Consider the following 16,563-nt stretch of genomic DNA (forward strand, 5'->3'; position numbering starts at 1 on the left):
TTTCTTCCCTTTCTCTAAACAGTCTCCCTGGGGAGGCTTCCCTCCCAAGGCCCTCGATGTAGATGGTAAGCGAAATGCTTTGTTTTCATGCCACACAGCAACCTCCATGTCAGAACCAGGTTTACACGTAGTAGTGGCTCACTTGGGACTTTCTTGCCTTATCCTTTTCCTCACCGAGTCATCCTGCAAAGAAGTCACGAGTACGGGGAGGAGGTGTTCCTACAGGGTTTACAGATGAAGACAGCAGGGACTCCCCCACCCTGCAGCGGCCAATAACTGCTAATAACCCTCTGCCTGCCACCTCAGTGAAACCATCCAACAGGAAATGTGCAAGCATCAAAGCACAAATCAGAACACTGTAGGGAAACACTGAAGAAGTGTTTCTTGATAACAGGCAGAGCCCCACATCCCCAATGGCTCTGTCTAAGGAAACACGGATGTGCATCTGCATGTTTCTTAAAAGTCACATCTTGAAGCAGACCATCTCGGCTCTGAGGTCCAATGACGCGAGCAGCAGCTTGCCCTGGGTTTGCATTTCTAAGGTATGCTGTGGCTGAGACAAGCAGAGAAGAGTGAAGGGGTGGTCCTTTTGGGGGTGGCGATGCAGGCTTAAGTTATCCCACAGACATCTGCAGGCCATTAGGCCATAAAGCCAGGAAGATAAGTCTGCTCGATGCTAATAACTCTAAATGAAAACCAGGAGCCTTGGGAAACCTCCACTTCACCAGGTTTACATGCGGTGTCCTGATGGCAGGAGAAAGATCACAGAGGCCGCCGTGACATGCCTGGAGGGCTCTCAAATTGAGAAAGGCGCACGAGGATCTTAAAATCAACACTTTTCATGGTAAACTCGAGAAAGAGGAATGAGTTAGAGTTATATGGAAGAACTTTAGACCCTGATCTCACAATGCATCCAGCAGAAATAACACCAATCTGGGCCAAAGAAAAGCGATTCCCTTGCCCAGACTTGTTTCTGACTTCCTCCTGTAGTTCACCCACACAATGCCCGCTCTGTCCAGACCTGGGCCCTGGAGAGAACCTGGCGTTAAAGGATTTTTCTTCCTTTAAAATCACAAACCTTATCACATACATATTAGGAGTCTGGAAACGTGTAATCATGGTTGTTTCTTTTTTTCTTTTTTTTTTAAAGAGCCCCAAACCACTTCTCTTTGTTAGAGCTAATGAGCCAGGCTGCGTGCTGACAAAGGCAGGACGGGTCCAGCTGCTGATCCCTGCTTCCTACTAAAGACGATCCGCACTGACCACAAAATTTATACCTCAGTTCTCTGCAGGGAGTCCGCCCAGCAACACAACAAACACGAGAGGGCCGCCAGAGGAGGGGAAGCTGGGGGTCTCTCACAGGCTGCCTCTCTGTGTGATTAGCTTCCCAGGTCCGGGAACAAGCTTCCAGGAGGAAGCATGGAGAGTGACCTCGATGGTGGCACAAGGATGGCTGCTCCCTGGATGACTTTCAGCTTGTGACAGTGGGAACAGCATCCCTGACCCAGGGTAGAGCAGCCCCTGAGACACGGATGTGGCCCCCAAACTGTGCCCAGAGCCCTCTTCCTCCTGCCACCTCAGCTAAATCCTCTAGGAGTTTATTCCCACCACTACTCATTTCTAATGCACAGAGGATGGTCCATGTAGATAAATGCCCCTCAGAGTATACATGCCTCACAGACAAATAAACTTCCATAGTTCTGAGTTTTCCAACTGATCTTCCCTGAGCGTTCCTTTTTCCCGATGTGGAGTTGAGGGCGGTGGTTGCAGTAGGAGGTTTGGGAGACAGACTGGCAAAGGTTCATGGTCAAATTGCCATTTCCTAGCTGGTGACCATGGGCATGTTAATTAACCTCCCTGGCCTGGAGTCACCTTGTAAATAAAAGGTGGATAACCAAGGTGCCCATCTCACAGGGCTATTCTGAGGACTAAAGGTGAGAGGGCAGAGCAGGCGCTCAGGAAGCATCCCTGCTCTCACCAGCACCTCCCCTGGCAACTGCCTCTTTCAAGAGTCACGGAGCTGAGCAGGAGGCCCAGCTATGAGAATCTGGGCTCAAGTGGCAGCAAACCAGCCAGCCCTCAACCCTTCATTAGCTAACTCATATCTGCTGCAGGAAGAACAATTAGGAACGTACACCTTGAACTTACACATATGCATTGCCTCTTAAAATCAACTTGCAAAGCCTTTTCTTACCTAGAGACTTTAGTACGTGGACAACTTTCGATACTTTCCTATTTCATGTTATAGAACGTTTTATAAGAACAGGACTCAGTTCAAAGTTTTGTTTCCTTCGCAATAATCAAGATACAAGGCAAGCTTCTTGGTGACGAGAAATGTCAGCATGAATACGAGGCGGTAAGCACATAGTAAATGTTCAGTAAATCAGCAGGTGCTGATTGGAAATTTCTTGACATATGCTCAGTCCCTTTCTGTTGCTGACCCACTGGGAGAAAGACCCAGGCCTGTGCCACTCTACACGCAAACATCCACAAACATCCTGACCATGCTTCTGTCCAGAGTGACTTCCTTTTTTCCCAGGGGCTGGGCTTGACACCATCAGCAAGACTGAACTCCAAGCTGATATGGCAAAAAACAGAACTCACCACTTCCACGTTCCCAAGTCTGGGGCACGAGGCCAGGGCTTTGACCAGCTCCCCGTTTTAATGCCAACTATGACAACAGCCCTGTGACAGCTTTCATGTCCCTCCTCCATGGACCACTGTCTTTCTAGATTATATTTTACAAGATATTCCTTTGGCTTAGCACAGATGGTTGACAAAGCAGTAACCAGAAAAAGCAATCCACCTCTTCTTACATAAATCATTCTAACTCTGGCTAAGAATTTGGATCTTATCTTTTGTAGGCAGAATGCCTCCCTGGATATGAGCAAACTCGGGAGTCTATAAATATGTTTTGATTTAAAAAGCAGTCTCAATGGTTTGTGTCTTCCACTGGAGGGGGGGGAAGATGAACGCAGGAACAACGCCGTGTGTTGTATGTATCTGTGGAATGAATGTATGAACAGCAACCATGACACTTTCACACCAATTACCATGGAGTACTGAGGGACCATCCCACCGGCATCACCGTGATAGATGTACACCGCTCCTGAAAAGTCATCCTCCTTGGGTGCACCAATGGCCACATCTAGGGGGAGAAAAGCAGCTCTGGGTTAGAAAAGCCATTAACATAATGGTGGATTCTCTAATTCCCGCCATGATGTCTAGAAATTTCTTGGTTGTTGCTTGTTCAAACATTAAACTAGGCACATGACCTCTTAGCAGCAGGAAAAAAAAAAAGTAGAAAGAAAATTATAGAAGCTGAGAAGAGGTTAGTTCCAGAAAACTTCTCCCTCATCCTCATAGGAATAAATTATTGATCTAACCAATAAAAGAAATGCAAATATCAACCACCCACCCTAATGTCTGTCTGAGAAGGGAACTCCATAGACAATGGTTATTGCATAACTGAGAAAGTCAACTCCGTTCTTGGGTAAAGGAATTATATAAAATGGTATTCCCTTTACCAAAAAAATCAACGTTACTCTCACAAACTGACAACTAGATCTTCCTCCATGCTCTCAGAGCATCGTGGAGCATCAGAGGCTCAGAAACAAGCAAGGTTTGTAGTGAGAGGAAGCTGGTTCAGACTTGGCCGCCATAGAAGCCCCTATGGACCAGCCGCAACGTTCACTGCACCACAAACACATAGCAAAGAACACTGAGCTGATGAGAAGGGATTTCATGGAAGCAAAACTCCAGTGGGCTCAGGGCTCAGCCCTGTGTCTACACAGAAAATGTGGTTTCTAACAGGCGTCCTCTCCCCAGTGTACATGGATGGGCCTTGCCATGGGCAGGTAGACCCCGGAGCGCCCACGACAGGGGCAAGTTAGAGGGCAGGTACGAGCTCACTGACCTGGGAACCCGTCATCATCGAGGTCGCCCAGGCTGGCGATGCTCTCCCCAAAGTGTGCATTGTAGGCGCCATCCCCACTCAGGGCCAGCTGCTCCTCCAGGGCTCCCTGGGAAACAGGATGGAGGGAAAACGGGAAACAAAACAAACAGAATAACCAAAAAAAGAATGAAAAAACAGAGCCGGGAATGCCGCCCTGCCCTGCAGCACACCCATGGACAGGAAACACCTGGGCAGAATCCCAGGCACCCAAACATCCCCCCCCCAACACCCGATGGTGGCCAAATGAGCTCCTTCCACCTGGGTGCCATGAAGGTCTCCGATCACCTGAGATGCATTTTAGAGGGAAGGAGACCCACTGCTGGCCACTGATGACTAAACCTCTCCCTTGTCCTAATGCTCTATACACCAACCTATTAACCAACCTACCTGCTTGTCCCCACAGTCTCCTCTCCCCACGATATCCCCAAAGTTGTTTTAGAGGGAGTACATATTTCCATTTCTGCTCTCCTCTGCCTTCTGGTACAAATTTATAAAGCTGTTTTGTAGGGTGCATGTATTAGTAATCTTGGCAGAGGGAATCATGGTTCAGAAAACCCAACACCCAATAATTCTTGGTTAAGGGGTGGGAGCAGTGATAACAGGACACACAACTGTGCCCATTTTCATGTGTGGTTTGGATTTCCTAAGCAAACACCAACCAACAGAGGGAGGGGTCAATGGTGATGGTATCACTAAAAGCCATGCCCACTTTACCCCCAAATCATTGACACGTGACTATCAGAGCGTTAAAACACCATCTGAGGGACTTCCCTGGTGGTCCAGTGGTTAAGAATCTGCCTTCCAATGCAGGGGACGTGGGTTCGATCCCTAGTCAGGGAACTAAGATCCCACATGTCACAGGGCAACTAAGCCCGGGCACCTCAACTAGAGAGCCCACCTGCCGCAAACTACAGAGCCCACACACTCTGGAGACGGCGCGCCACAACTAGAGAAGTCTGAGCGCAGAGAAGATCCTGTGCGCTGCAACTAGGACCCAATGCAGCCATGAATGAATGAATGAATAAATAAATAAAATATTTAAAAACACACACACACACGATGTTTTGAGGCACAAGAGTGTCTAACCCTGCCCCTTGGTAGAGGCACTCAGACCCACTGTACATCCACAAGCCATCCCAAAGCTTTCATTACAACTAAATTTTTTTTCCACTGTACTCAAACAACTTGCAAACAGTAAAGATGTGATGAGTTCTTAAGTCACCAAAACCTCTGCCCCACAACACAAATGTGTTGATTTCTTCCCATCAGTGTGGTGAAGAAAGAGAGAAACATTGATTCCTTGTATGTACCAGGCACTGTATATCCACATCCTCATTTAAATCACACAGTGACTCTATAAGAAAGACCTTATGACTCTGCCCACTTTACAGATGAGGAAACTGAGCTGCTGGTTTCAAGCTATTTGTCCACATCACACAGGCTAGTAAGTGGCGACACCAAGATTCAAAGGCAAGTCATCATTTATTCCCACTCCTCCACACTGCCCTGCAATCATTAATCACATAAGATGAAATTCAACAGAAATAAGAATACCCTTGTACTTAGGGTAACCACATGGTATTAAGAAACATTGACTGGGGGTGGGATGTGTGGGTGCCAGCTGCCGCAGAAGGTCTGGGGGATTATCCTGGTCCAAGATTCCATGTCCTGGGGCTGTTGGGCTGATCACCTTATTGCCTGACAAGTTAACACCCATGCAAATGCAGCAGTCTCCTGCATATATGGTGGCCAGCAGCTACTGAATGCCGGCTGTTCTCATCTCCATAACGACCACCTCATTTCTCCCCTCACCTGCCTTGTCCCCCTTCCTGGAAGGTCAGTGCAGATGCAGGTGCCATGAGTTGTTCCAACAGGTACCAGGAAGCATCTTTCCTCCCAGGTTTTAGATCCACCTTCCCATAGAGTTTGCAAACATCCAAGAAAGCTCAAAGCTCTAACTTCCCCTGGCTCCTCTTTAAATAACTGCCCTTTCTGGCATCTGCCCACCTAGTTATAGCTAAACACCACCACCCCCTCCCGAATAGGATAACTAACACCTTGGTCACCACTTAAAAGTACACTTTTACTGACTTTTTTGATTATGAAAGAATTACATTCTCACTGTTTGGATAAAGATAAAGCTAAATATCTACCCAAGCATCACCACCTAGAGGGATCTATTAACATTCTCTTATGTATTTGGTACATTTTTAAAGGTTGTTTGTACCTGCAGTCTTTATCCTGCTTTTTCACTGATTATCTCATAAACATTTTCTCATGTTAGCTAAAGGCTGGTGGTCACAGGATTTATTCATTTAACCATTTCCCTCTTGTTGAATATTCTTTCTTCTAGATCCTGAAAAGATTCTACTTTCTCATTGGTCTCCTGCACCCACGGGTGCACTGCTGCCCCTCAGCCCCTGCCCCCACCCACCCTCCACTGTGCTGCAGAGACATCTTTCTGACTCGGCCACATCCTTTTCATGGTTCTGCAGAATAAGGGACATCGTGACTATAGCCCTTGGCCACTGGGGTGGCCCCCCTCCACTCCTCCCAGTCCCAACACGCTGAACTATGGTCCCACTGCCTCACACCTCAATCCACTTGCCCAGCTCCCAGCCCACTCCCGCCTGTCTACCTAACTCCCATTTTTCTTCAAGATTCCTCCCAGCCATCATGTCCTCTGAGAAGGCTTCTCTGCCTCCGTGGGCAGGTGTGTATATAGTCCCAAGGAGACAAAATAAGAGAGATGAAGCATGCCACCTCCAAAGCCAGTTTGCCTATGTTCAAATCCCAGCCCCACTGCTTCTTATCTGTGTGATTTGGGGCAAGTGACTTAACCTCTCTGAGCCTCAGTTTTTTCACCTGAAAAATGGGGACCCCCGATACCACGTGCACATGTCACTGAAATTATTCACAGGAAGCAGGAGAAACGGTTCCTGGTACATAGGAATCACTCAACTTTAGTCATTAAGATTTTTCTGGACCCCTGTATATTTTCAGTCATAACACTGAGTATAATTTTCCATTGATGGCACACGGAGCTTTCTGAAGGTAAGAAGCATGTCTTTTTACCTCCTCTGGGTGATGGGGCTCAGTCACTACTCCCCCCAGGGCCAACATCCCTCTCCTACACCCTGTCCACATGTTGCCCAGCTCTGTACTCACGTTTCCTCTGTTGATGTAGACAGTGACCTGCCCTTCGTCCCTGATCTCAGAAAACATGGGGGCCCCCACGAGCAGGTCAGAGAGGCCGTCCACGTTCAGGTCAACTGCGCATAAGGAGGAGCCGAAGTAAGAGCCCATCTGCAACCAAGTCAAGTTGCAACAAAGCGTTCAGTGTCCGTCCTCACACACAAGGCCCCTGCCTTCCTCCAGATGCCCAGCCTGACAAACATCTGCTCCCAAGCCCCTCGGAGGCTGTGCCAGCCATGCCACCCTGGAAACCAGAATGCCTGGGCACGGTGAGATCCCGACTCCCCTGGCCTCCTGGCAGCCACGTGGGCCCCCCGGTCAAAGTGAGACCCACGTTCACTGGCTTGGAGCCCCACCAAGGGGGAAACAAATGGACTGATCCCTGGAAAACAAGATACTGCTTTTACAAATGCAAGCTGAGGCTGCAGACATAGGTTACAGCCATAATAAAAGTGCCTCGTGTATCAGACATTTGACAAGGCCAAGCAAGTTAGGAATATGGAATTTCACAATACAAGGCAGGCATGAAAATAAATGTTATATGGGAAACAGATTACCCTCGCCCAGTCTTGGGCATAGCTGAAGACTGGTTAGGAAGGCGTGAGTTGAAGTAACAGAAAAAGGTACAACTCAGAAGACCATTTGGAGGATGAGGGAAAACAGCCAGGTTATATTGGCTTAATCATAGCTTAATTCAGTACCTGTTATTTTTTACTATTTTTTTAATTGAAGTATAGTTGATTTACAACGTATTATTTCAGGTGTACAGCAAAGTGATTCAGTTATACATGTATATGTATACATATATATGGAAAAGAATCTGAAAAAATTCTTTTCCATATATAAATATATATACATACTTTTTTAGATTCTTTCCCATTATATGTTATTACTATATTCAATATATATTCGATTATTATATTCAATTATATTCAATCTGGATACTGAATATAGTTCCCTGTGCTACACAGTAGGCCCTTGTTGTTTATCTATTTCATATATAGTAATGTGTTTCTGTTAATCTCAAACTCCTAATTTATCCCTCCCGCCACCACCTTTCCCCTTTGGTATCCTAAATTTGGTTTCTATGTCTGTGAGTCTATTTCTGTTTTGTAAATAAGTTCATTTGTATCATTTTTTTAGATTCCACATATAAGTGGTATAATGTGCTTTGTCTTTCTCTGACTTAGTACCTGTTATTTTAAATTGGGGGTCTTAAACACAATCCAATGGGATCCAGGCAGGTGATATAACAGGTATAAGGAAAAAGCAAACAACAGTGCGGGCATGCTTACAGGTGGCAAGTGACACTCAGCTTCTGTGTCTAAGAAACAATAGAGAATGATGGAGACTGAAGCAAACTAGAGTCCACAGACCCAGCTAAAGGAGCAATCCCCACCCAGGGGCAGTCAACTCCTGACTGACCCAGAAAAAGCCAACCATCTCATTTTTCAAGAGAAACCAAAGCTCTAAAATTTTATTTGAATTGCCTATTTTTAAAATGCTGACAACTAATTCATATTAAAAAATAATAAACAAATATACCATGCAGGCCAAATGAAAATTTTTGTAGGCTGTACCCTTTCCAAAGGCTGCCAGTGGGCGACCTCTGTTTTTAATTAAAAAAAAAAAAAATCTATCCTTTTAAAATAAATGTTTTCAAATAAAAGGGCTCTGGTTTTACAGACATGAACAAGCATTTTCTTTTGCTGTTTGTTGGTAGCTAACCCAGGGGAGTTTGAGAGAGGTGGAGGGTACTTTGGTCTATTTCCTGCAGCTCAGCCTGGGAAAGGACTCAAGTCCCTCCCAGTCACGTGCCGAGGTCACTTCCACCCAACCCCCATCCCGACCTGCCCCCTTCCCAAGGGAGAAGGGCACGGGGAAGTTTCAGAATCATGGGGTGGGGGGTGGGCAGAAACCAGTTGACAGTCACCAATTCAGTGGCCTTGCCAATGTCTCTATCTTGACTTTAGTAAAAGAAACCGCTAAGACCCAGGCAAGGCCCTGAAGACCAAAGCTGCTGGCTGTTCTCTCTGGCTGAGTCCCAGGGGAACTATTTGTTTCATTCCAATGGTCTATTTAACTTGGCATCTTCATCGGTGTTCAATCAGAAATCCCCGTACGTGAAGTTTCCTATCTAAGTTTTGACACATAAACACTTCACATACTCAATTATTGCAATGAAACTTCGATAGGGAAACGACATGCTTTGGGGTGAGTGTTCCTTGATCAGAGCTCTCCCATCACCCTGGAAATATGAGGACACATGTCATAGCAGTGGAATTGCACATGTATTGGTGATTTCTTATGTGCACTATACGAAGGATGTCAACCAGTAAAGACCAGAACCACTTGGGGTTTTGTCTCTCTTATGGCCAGGAGACAGAACTCTCTGACCAGATTCTGGCCACACGGAAGCAGAAGTGGGTCAGGGGTTTCCTGAGTCAGAACTCTCCTCTATGTGTGGCTCTGGACACAGGGGTAAAGCAAAGGCATCCTTTGAAAGCCTGGGGTCATGTCCTTTCCCACTGAAATAATGGAGAAGTCAGTGGGACAAGAATTTCTCATTTCTTCTGGCACAAGCAGAATAAGATGTCTAAAGAGAGTAATCAGAAAGATGATGACGGGGGTAAAGCTGGAAGATGGTGAAACAAGATGGCAGAGTGAAGGACATATGTTACAATGGTTCAAGGTGAGGGCGAGAAAAGCCCCAAGGAAAATGAATGGCAGCTGTGGAGCTGGGAGGTGAGACAGCTGGCCCATGGTCTCCTCTTCAGGGAGCCCTGTCGTGTCATAATGAGGACACTCAAGCTGACCTGCAGGTTGGTCTGTGCTGGAACCCACGTCATCATGTCCTCGGGAAATTTGGAAAAGCAGATTCTCAAACCTTTCGCTCTCACGTCACCCACTCTCAAATCTGCTCCCCCAAAACTGCCCATGACCCAGACACAGATGGGTAGCCATGAAAGCTATCATCCAAACAGGGAGGGTTCTGGGAAAGAGAAAGGGCTCAATTATAGACTGTTGTTTACACCAGTATGACCAGCATCAGCTGGGCCTGTCCTGGGCACAGGCAGCGGGCAGTGGAGGTGGGGACACAGGAAGCAGGGGGGAGGCATGGTGACAGCTGAACATGAAAATATTCTAAAACTAGGGTGATAGGGACTTCCCTGGTGGTCCAGTGGTTAAGACTCCATACTCACACTGCAGGGGGCATGGGTTTGATCCCTGCTTGGGGAACTAAGATCCCGCATACCACAAAGAGCAGCAAAAAAAAAGAAATAAATTTTAAAAAAAATAGGGTGATAAGTGTGTTTAAGCCCCACAATTCACTTTAAAGACTCCCTAAAAAAATAGTAGTTACATAAGATAGATGTGTTAGCGAACCTCAGTGTGGTCATCATTTCACAATATAAACGTGTACCAAGTCATCACACTGTACACCTTAAACGTGTTATATATCAATTATATCTCAATAAAGCTGGCGGGGGGATAATTTCATGCTGTCAAGCCGAGGTACATTGGAAGGGTAGCAGAGGGAGGGAGGGTTTTCCACAGGAAAACTCACCCATTTTTTTTTTTTGGATAAAGAGCTAAAATGTTAGGCTTAGCAGCATTTACACCCTACTTGCTCTTTGGGACTCTTTCTCAGAAATGGCATGGGGTTATTTATTTTCTAACTTTAGAGGTGCTTGGAAATCCTTTTTTGCAGAATTGCTCACAGTCATCTTCCAGTGTTGTTGCTTTGGGGTTTTGGAAATGTTAAAATAACACAGGCTTGCATAGTTCCCGGGGGGAACGCAGAGCTGCCCTCAGGGAAAACCTCACAAAACTGAGTTTGGTGATGTATTTTTTATTGAAAAGGTTATGACAGTTATATACTAAAAATACACATGATGGTTGTTAAAACTGCAAAAAGCTCTACTTGTGAGTGGGATTTTTGGAACTCAGACTATGACTCCCCATCAGAACAATATGCAGTGGTGCCAGGCTGGCATGAGGCAGGTCTAACACAGCAGGACCTGAAATGGGGCACATGGCCCACCCAGGATGGAAACATCATTTTTTGCCCCCTCTTCTTAGTGTGATGGTAGGAGAATGTCAGAAGGCAATTTTACCTATCTCCTCAAATCTCCCTCCCAAGTCCCAAGTCCTGTTCTTCTTCCCTGAGCTCACTAAGGCCTCTACCAAGACAACTCTTCAAATCACCCCCTTCACCTCCCCACCTAAACTTGTCTCCTCTTAGAGCGGCCAATCTTACCAAATAATCCTGCCGATCGAAGCCATGCCAAGGTGTGCACCACTGATAAGCCCATGAAAAATGGTGCGTATTAATCAAAGGAATCTCTACCTGGCTTAATTTCAGACTATGGTGCAATATAATGGAAACTTGCAGGAAATGGAGAATTAGCAATAGGGTAAGGATAATAAGATGACACAGGCAGACAAACCTTGCCCAGGACTAATTTCAGGGCAGCCTTCCCCAGCTATTTCTATTTCAAAGTTCTAAAAGGAACCAGGTGATATTTGCTTTTTGTGTCGCAACAGTTCCCATGGCGATGGTGGCAGAGGGCTTGGGATGTAAGCAGGAGGGGCGGCTTTGGGTTGGTGAGATAGGGAGAGTGAGAACCATCTATCTGCCTGCCTCCTTTGAAAGTAATCGGTCATGTATCTGTACTCAACAATGCCTTATCTCTCTGGAGCTGGGAGAAAGACAGATGGAGAGGGACAGAGAGGCAGAAAGATAAAGGCAGAAAGAAACAGAGCACATAGTCATTTTGATGAGTATCTGAACCGTGGACAACCTTTTAAACCTCTGTGCTGTAACGTGGCTGTGTACAAAGTCATCTTGCTCCCCGTCTCAGCACGCGTGAATCCCAGGAATCTGCAGGTCACACACAATGCTGAGAAGGTAATGGCTCCAACAGGCAACTGAACGTGCCATGTAAATGTAGGGCACAGATGGGCCTTTAAACCAATATTCTAAAAAGTAAGAACTGACTCCCACATGATGACATCTCTCAAACAAACAAACAAGACACTAATCCCAAGGATCTCACCTTTTTACCTGATGCCTGAAAAATCTTAATTAAGGTGCCTGATCTTCGGTCAGCTCTAAAAATATAAACCTATGGAAGGAAAAAAAAATCCAGTTAAGATGGAAGCAATGACCAAAGATATTTATCAGCATCCTTCTGGGAGTTCTATGTAAATGCCTGACCAGACACATGCAGATGTGCCTACACTAACTGATGACAAATCATTTTACGCACTCTGCAAAGAAACTGTCCTTCAATCCTGAGGCAGAAATCACCTCCATGCCTCCTGAGCCACACTGTTTACGGGAGCCATGCCCAGTAAGACCTAAGGAGCTTCCAAATTACTACCAAAATGTCAACTCCTGGGAAAAGGATATTCTTCCTCGAAACACTTCCTTCCTTCCTATTAGTTAGAGCTTTAGCAGGTATCACAATACAGTCATCCCTTGGTGTCTGTGGGGGATTGGTTCCAGGACCCCCAGGATAGCAAAATCCACAGATGCTCAAGTCCCTTAAGTAAAATGGCGTAGTGTTTGCATATAACCTAGGCAATCATCCCTACATTACTTAGACTATCTAACACAATGTAAATACTATGTAAACAGTTGTAAATACAGTGTAAATGCTATGTAAATAGTTGTGTGGCAAATTCAAGATTTGCTTTTAGAACTTTCTAGAATTTTTTCCCCAACTATTTTCCATCCATGTTTGTTTGAATCCACAGATGTGGAAACCCGCAGGTAGGGAGGGCCAACTGTGTAAGAGAAGGGATGGACGTGAGCATTTTAGACAAAGTGATTCCACAGAACGTTAGTGTCATGAGATCTGCTTGGGTAAATATGAGTTTAGTTTGCAAAATGCCAGAGTTAAACATTGAATAAATTCCTTTACTGGGGACCTTTCAAAGACTTGAGCCTGTGCATTTACACCATGAATCTCTACCACAGAAAGGACTGTTTGTGTAGAACTTCCTAAATGAAATGAGTGTGGAAGTTCTTTTTCAAGTTGCATCTTAAGGGAAGAGTGAGTGTCCCATGAGAACCAGTGTCAGGGAGCCTCCCATGGGGTCAGGAATCACCATCTTAGTGTGAATGTTTTCCTGCCCCAATACCAGAAACGATAACCACCGAGACCCTGAAGGCCAGAGAGCCATCCTGGGGTCCTTGGGAAGCAAGTCTGTACCAGCTCCCATGCCTGGCAATGTGGAACCGTCAGCAACTTTGCCAACTACGACCAGTCTCCCCAGCACCTCTCAGGGGCTCCAGCTGAAAACAGCATTTTTATGTTCATCTTTGTTAACTAGATCCAGGGTGCCCTCTGCCTGGCTCTATCAGTTTTAAGTACCATTCTCATCCTAAGGTTTGACAGGGACTATACAGTTATCCCAACCACCTGAAGAGAAGACAATTAGATCAAGTTTTCTGTAACTGGTGATTTAAAACAAAACAAAGCTGCTGTCAGCAGCACTGAAGCATCCACACTGCTGTGAATTGGGAGGCAGGCATGTTTACCAGCTACAGAGATGCCTGGTCACACGCAGCTCCTCCCCCAGAAGAGATTATCAATGTGGGGACAGCCCTTGGCTCTGTCCCTCCACCACACAGAGGAATTCATGTGACTTGGAAAGACTCACCCCTTGCTGGAAGTTATCAGAGTTCATCTGCACACCGCCCCTGTGCTCAGGGCCCTGGGTTTTTACCGTGGCTTCGTTTTCAAGGAAAATAGCATCGGTGTTAACAGGGAGGGAGGCATGTGCTCCAGAAATCTGAGTGTTGACTCCTAACTCCTGCCCAGGAGGATCCAGGAAAATGACCCTCATGAATGCCCAGCAGTCACGCCTTGTCTGCTGATCAGACTGACATCCTGGCCGAACGCTCCAGTTACCAGTGGTCTCTGTCGGGGCCTCTCCAGAGTCCACTTTTCCAAGCCCCCAGAGATATAGCCAGATTCTATCAAAGGTCCACCCCTTATGGCCTCTGACCCAAAGACCATTCCTCTCTTCAGTTGTAACTATCAAACAAACTATGGAGCTTGTTAAAATGCATATTCCTGACTCATCTGGATCAACTCAACTGGACTTCCTGTAGTCTGGAGCTAAAGATCCAACAAACATAGTCCTCCATATTTCAGGCCCCATAGATGCCATGATTCCCAAAGGGATTCTGATGGTCCTAGATCCATGGGGTCTTTTCTACACTCTGGGCAGATACTTTAGGGAAAGAGACCCGTATATTCCCAGTCTAGCCTCTGGGCTGAATTGGTCTTGTTTCTAAAACATTGGAGGAAAAAATGTGAGAATCTAGGCCTAAAGATAAATAAAAAGGCCCCAAAGATATCTGGGATTAGACCTGGTTCCATTAAGTCCAACTTGGAAAGGATCTGGGAGAGGGGAGGGTTTGAAGTCGGGTAGCGCTGGACACCCTTTCTTTGGAGAATGGCACAATACCACGGGTCAATCTTAATCATCTCTCACACACACAGCATCAGCCATGAAAAACATTCTCAGATGACAAAGTGCAGAGAATGGAGAGGTCTGGGAATAGTATTCATACTCGGATGAAGCTTTCAAAGTAAATTCTCAAAAGAGGCTGTTGGAGATGAACAGATGATTCCTCAACATTTCATCACTTACCTGCCAGCCGCCCAGCAGAATGTTCATATCAAAGTGAATTGACAAACCTCAAAAAGAGCGGCAGCATGCTCCCCCCATCTGACCCCATGCTATTCCGTAGACTTTGCTCCTCACCTTCCCAATGCCTTCGTCCTGAGGGGCACCTCCTACCACATCGGTGGTGGACACATGAGAAAAGTGTCCAGCAGTAACTGCATAACCTGCAGAAGATGGGGAGAAACCAAGGAAGGGGTGGAGAAAGAAGATCCATCAGAGGACAATGCTTCTCAAGCATCCCTTATCTGGACAATTATGATCCAGTTATTCTTGGAACATAAATTATCAGGGAATAAATGGCAGCTGTCAGTCTTCTCACGCTGGAATGGCTCATCTCACAAAAAGACACGTTCACAAGGACTCCAGGGCAGGAAAGAGTGCTTTCTGAGTGTCCTCTTTGGAACAGGTGCTGTGCTAAATACTCCACATCTATTTTTTCCTTTTTGAGATACAAATTTCATACAGTAAAGTACACACATCTAAAGTGTAGAATTTAACAAGTGTGTACACATGGACATCACCAGCCACAGTGACTATAACCACAGAACCACGAGCCCAAAACATTCCCTCATTCCCTCTCCCAGTCACTACCCTCCCCCTGCACGGGTCACCCCTCTCCTGATTTCTGTCACCATATATTATGTGTGCCTGTTCCAAACTTCCCTCAACGTAACTTGTGTGAGGGTCATCCATGCTGTTGAGTATGGTACTAGTTTCTTTTTATGGATGAGTATGTTCCATTGTATAATGATATCATAATGTCTTTATTCTCCTATTGCTGGGCATTTAGGTTGTTTCCAGTTATTTCAGCTTTATTGTGAATAAAGCTGCTATGAACATTCTTACACATGTCTTCAGATGCCACTGTCTCTTTTAATCTCCCAACTCTATTTCACAGATACGGAAACAGGGACTAAATGTGGGTAAGCAACACACCCAAGATCACACAGCAAGATTCAAATCCAATCTGTGTGTCTCCAAATCCCTTGCCGTGAACCATTATGCACACCCCCTCCTAAGAAGAGCCAGAAAAAAGCTGACAGTGGGTCGGTGGATAGATGGATGACTGAGCAAAGAATCCGCGGACGCAGAAAGAATCTAGAAACAAAGGTAAAGTTGTCTGAGCTTAGTCTAAATGTCTCCTGCTTTCTGAGAGCCCTGCCGGCAGTAAAAACCCTGTACAGGCTGCTGTATATTCTACAAACCTTTTCCTCATCCTCAAACCCTAATGTTATGACCATAAGCTGCTTGCATTTTGTAATGGTGTCATATTATGATCAACTCTTACTCACCAGGTGGCTATTTCTCTCAGACTGGAGGCTCACATTCCCTAAGACTATTATGAGTGACATCCAAGCTTCAAGTGAGCCTTGCAATCGCGCAGCATGAAGGCCTCTACTTGGCACACAGGAAGGAGCCACGGGCCCTGAGGCTCAGAGGACCTATCGACCCTAAAGCCACGTCCAAACTGGGTTCTTTTCTGCCTTCTCTTCATTCTCTGACCTAATAAACATGTGTTGACTCCCTCTTCTGCACCAGACACTATACCAAGTCCTGGAAATGTCAGACAAACTCCCCTCCTCCAAGGTGCTCCCAGCCCAGCGAGGGGTCCACACCAGCGGGCGGGACTGTCTGCAGAGCATACACAGGTGGGCAGCTCAGCACCTAGACTCTGGGCTCAGAAACCACAGGTTTAAACCCCCACT

The 16,563-nt window shown here is 46.1% G+C and overlaps 1 protein-coding gene across 1 annotated transcript in view; it reads right to left on the reverse strand.

Moving 5' to 3' along the window:
- Positions 1–16,563, reverse strand: part of ITGA9 (integrin subunit alpha 9) — a 350,005-nt gene that overhangs the window by 282,546 nt on the left and 50,896 nt on the right. Inside the window, exons 7-11 of the mRNA XM_065885198.1 lie at positions 14,936–15,021; positions 12,211–12,279; positions 7,124–7,261; positions 3,917–4,022; positions 3,054–3,148 (exon numbers count right to left, since the gene is read on the reverse strand). Of these exons, the coding sequence (XP_065741270.1) occupies positions 3,054–3,148; positions 3,917–4,022; positions 7,124–7,261; positions 12,211–12,279; positions 14,936–15,021 (494 nt within the window). The remainder of the gene's footprint in view (positions 1–3,053; positions 3,149–3,916; positions 4,023–7,123; positions 7,262–12,210; positions 12,280–14,935; positions 15,022–16,563) is intronic.

This window comes from Phocoena phocoena, chromosome 10 (assembly GCF_963924675.1).
Source record: "Phocoena phocoena chromosome 10, mPhoPho1.1, whole genome shotgun sequence".
Taxonomy (NCBI): Eukaryota; Metazoa; Chordata; class Mammalia; order Artiodactyla; family Phocoenidae; genus Phocoena; species Phocoena phocoena.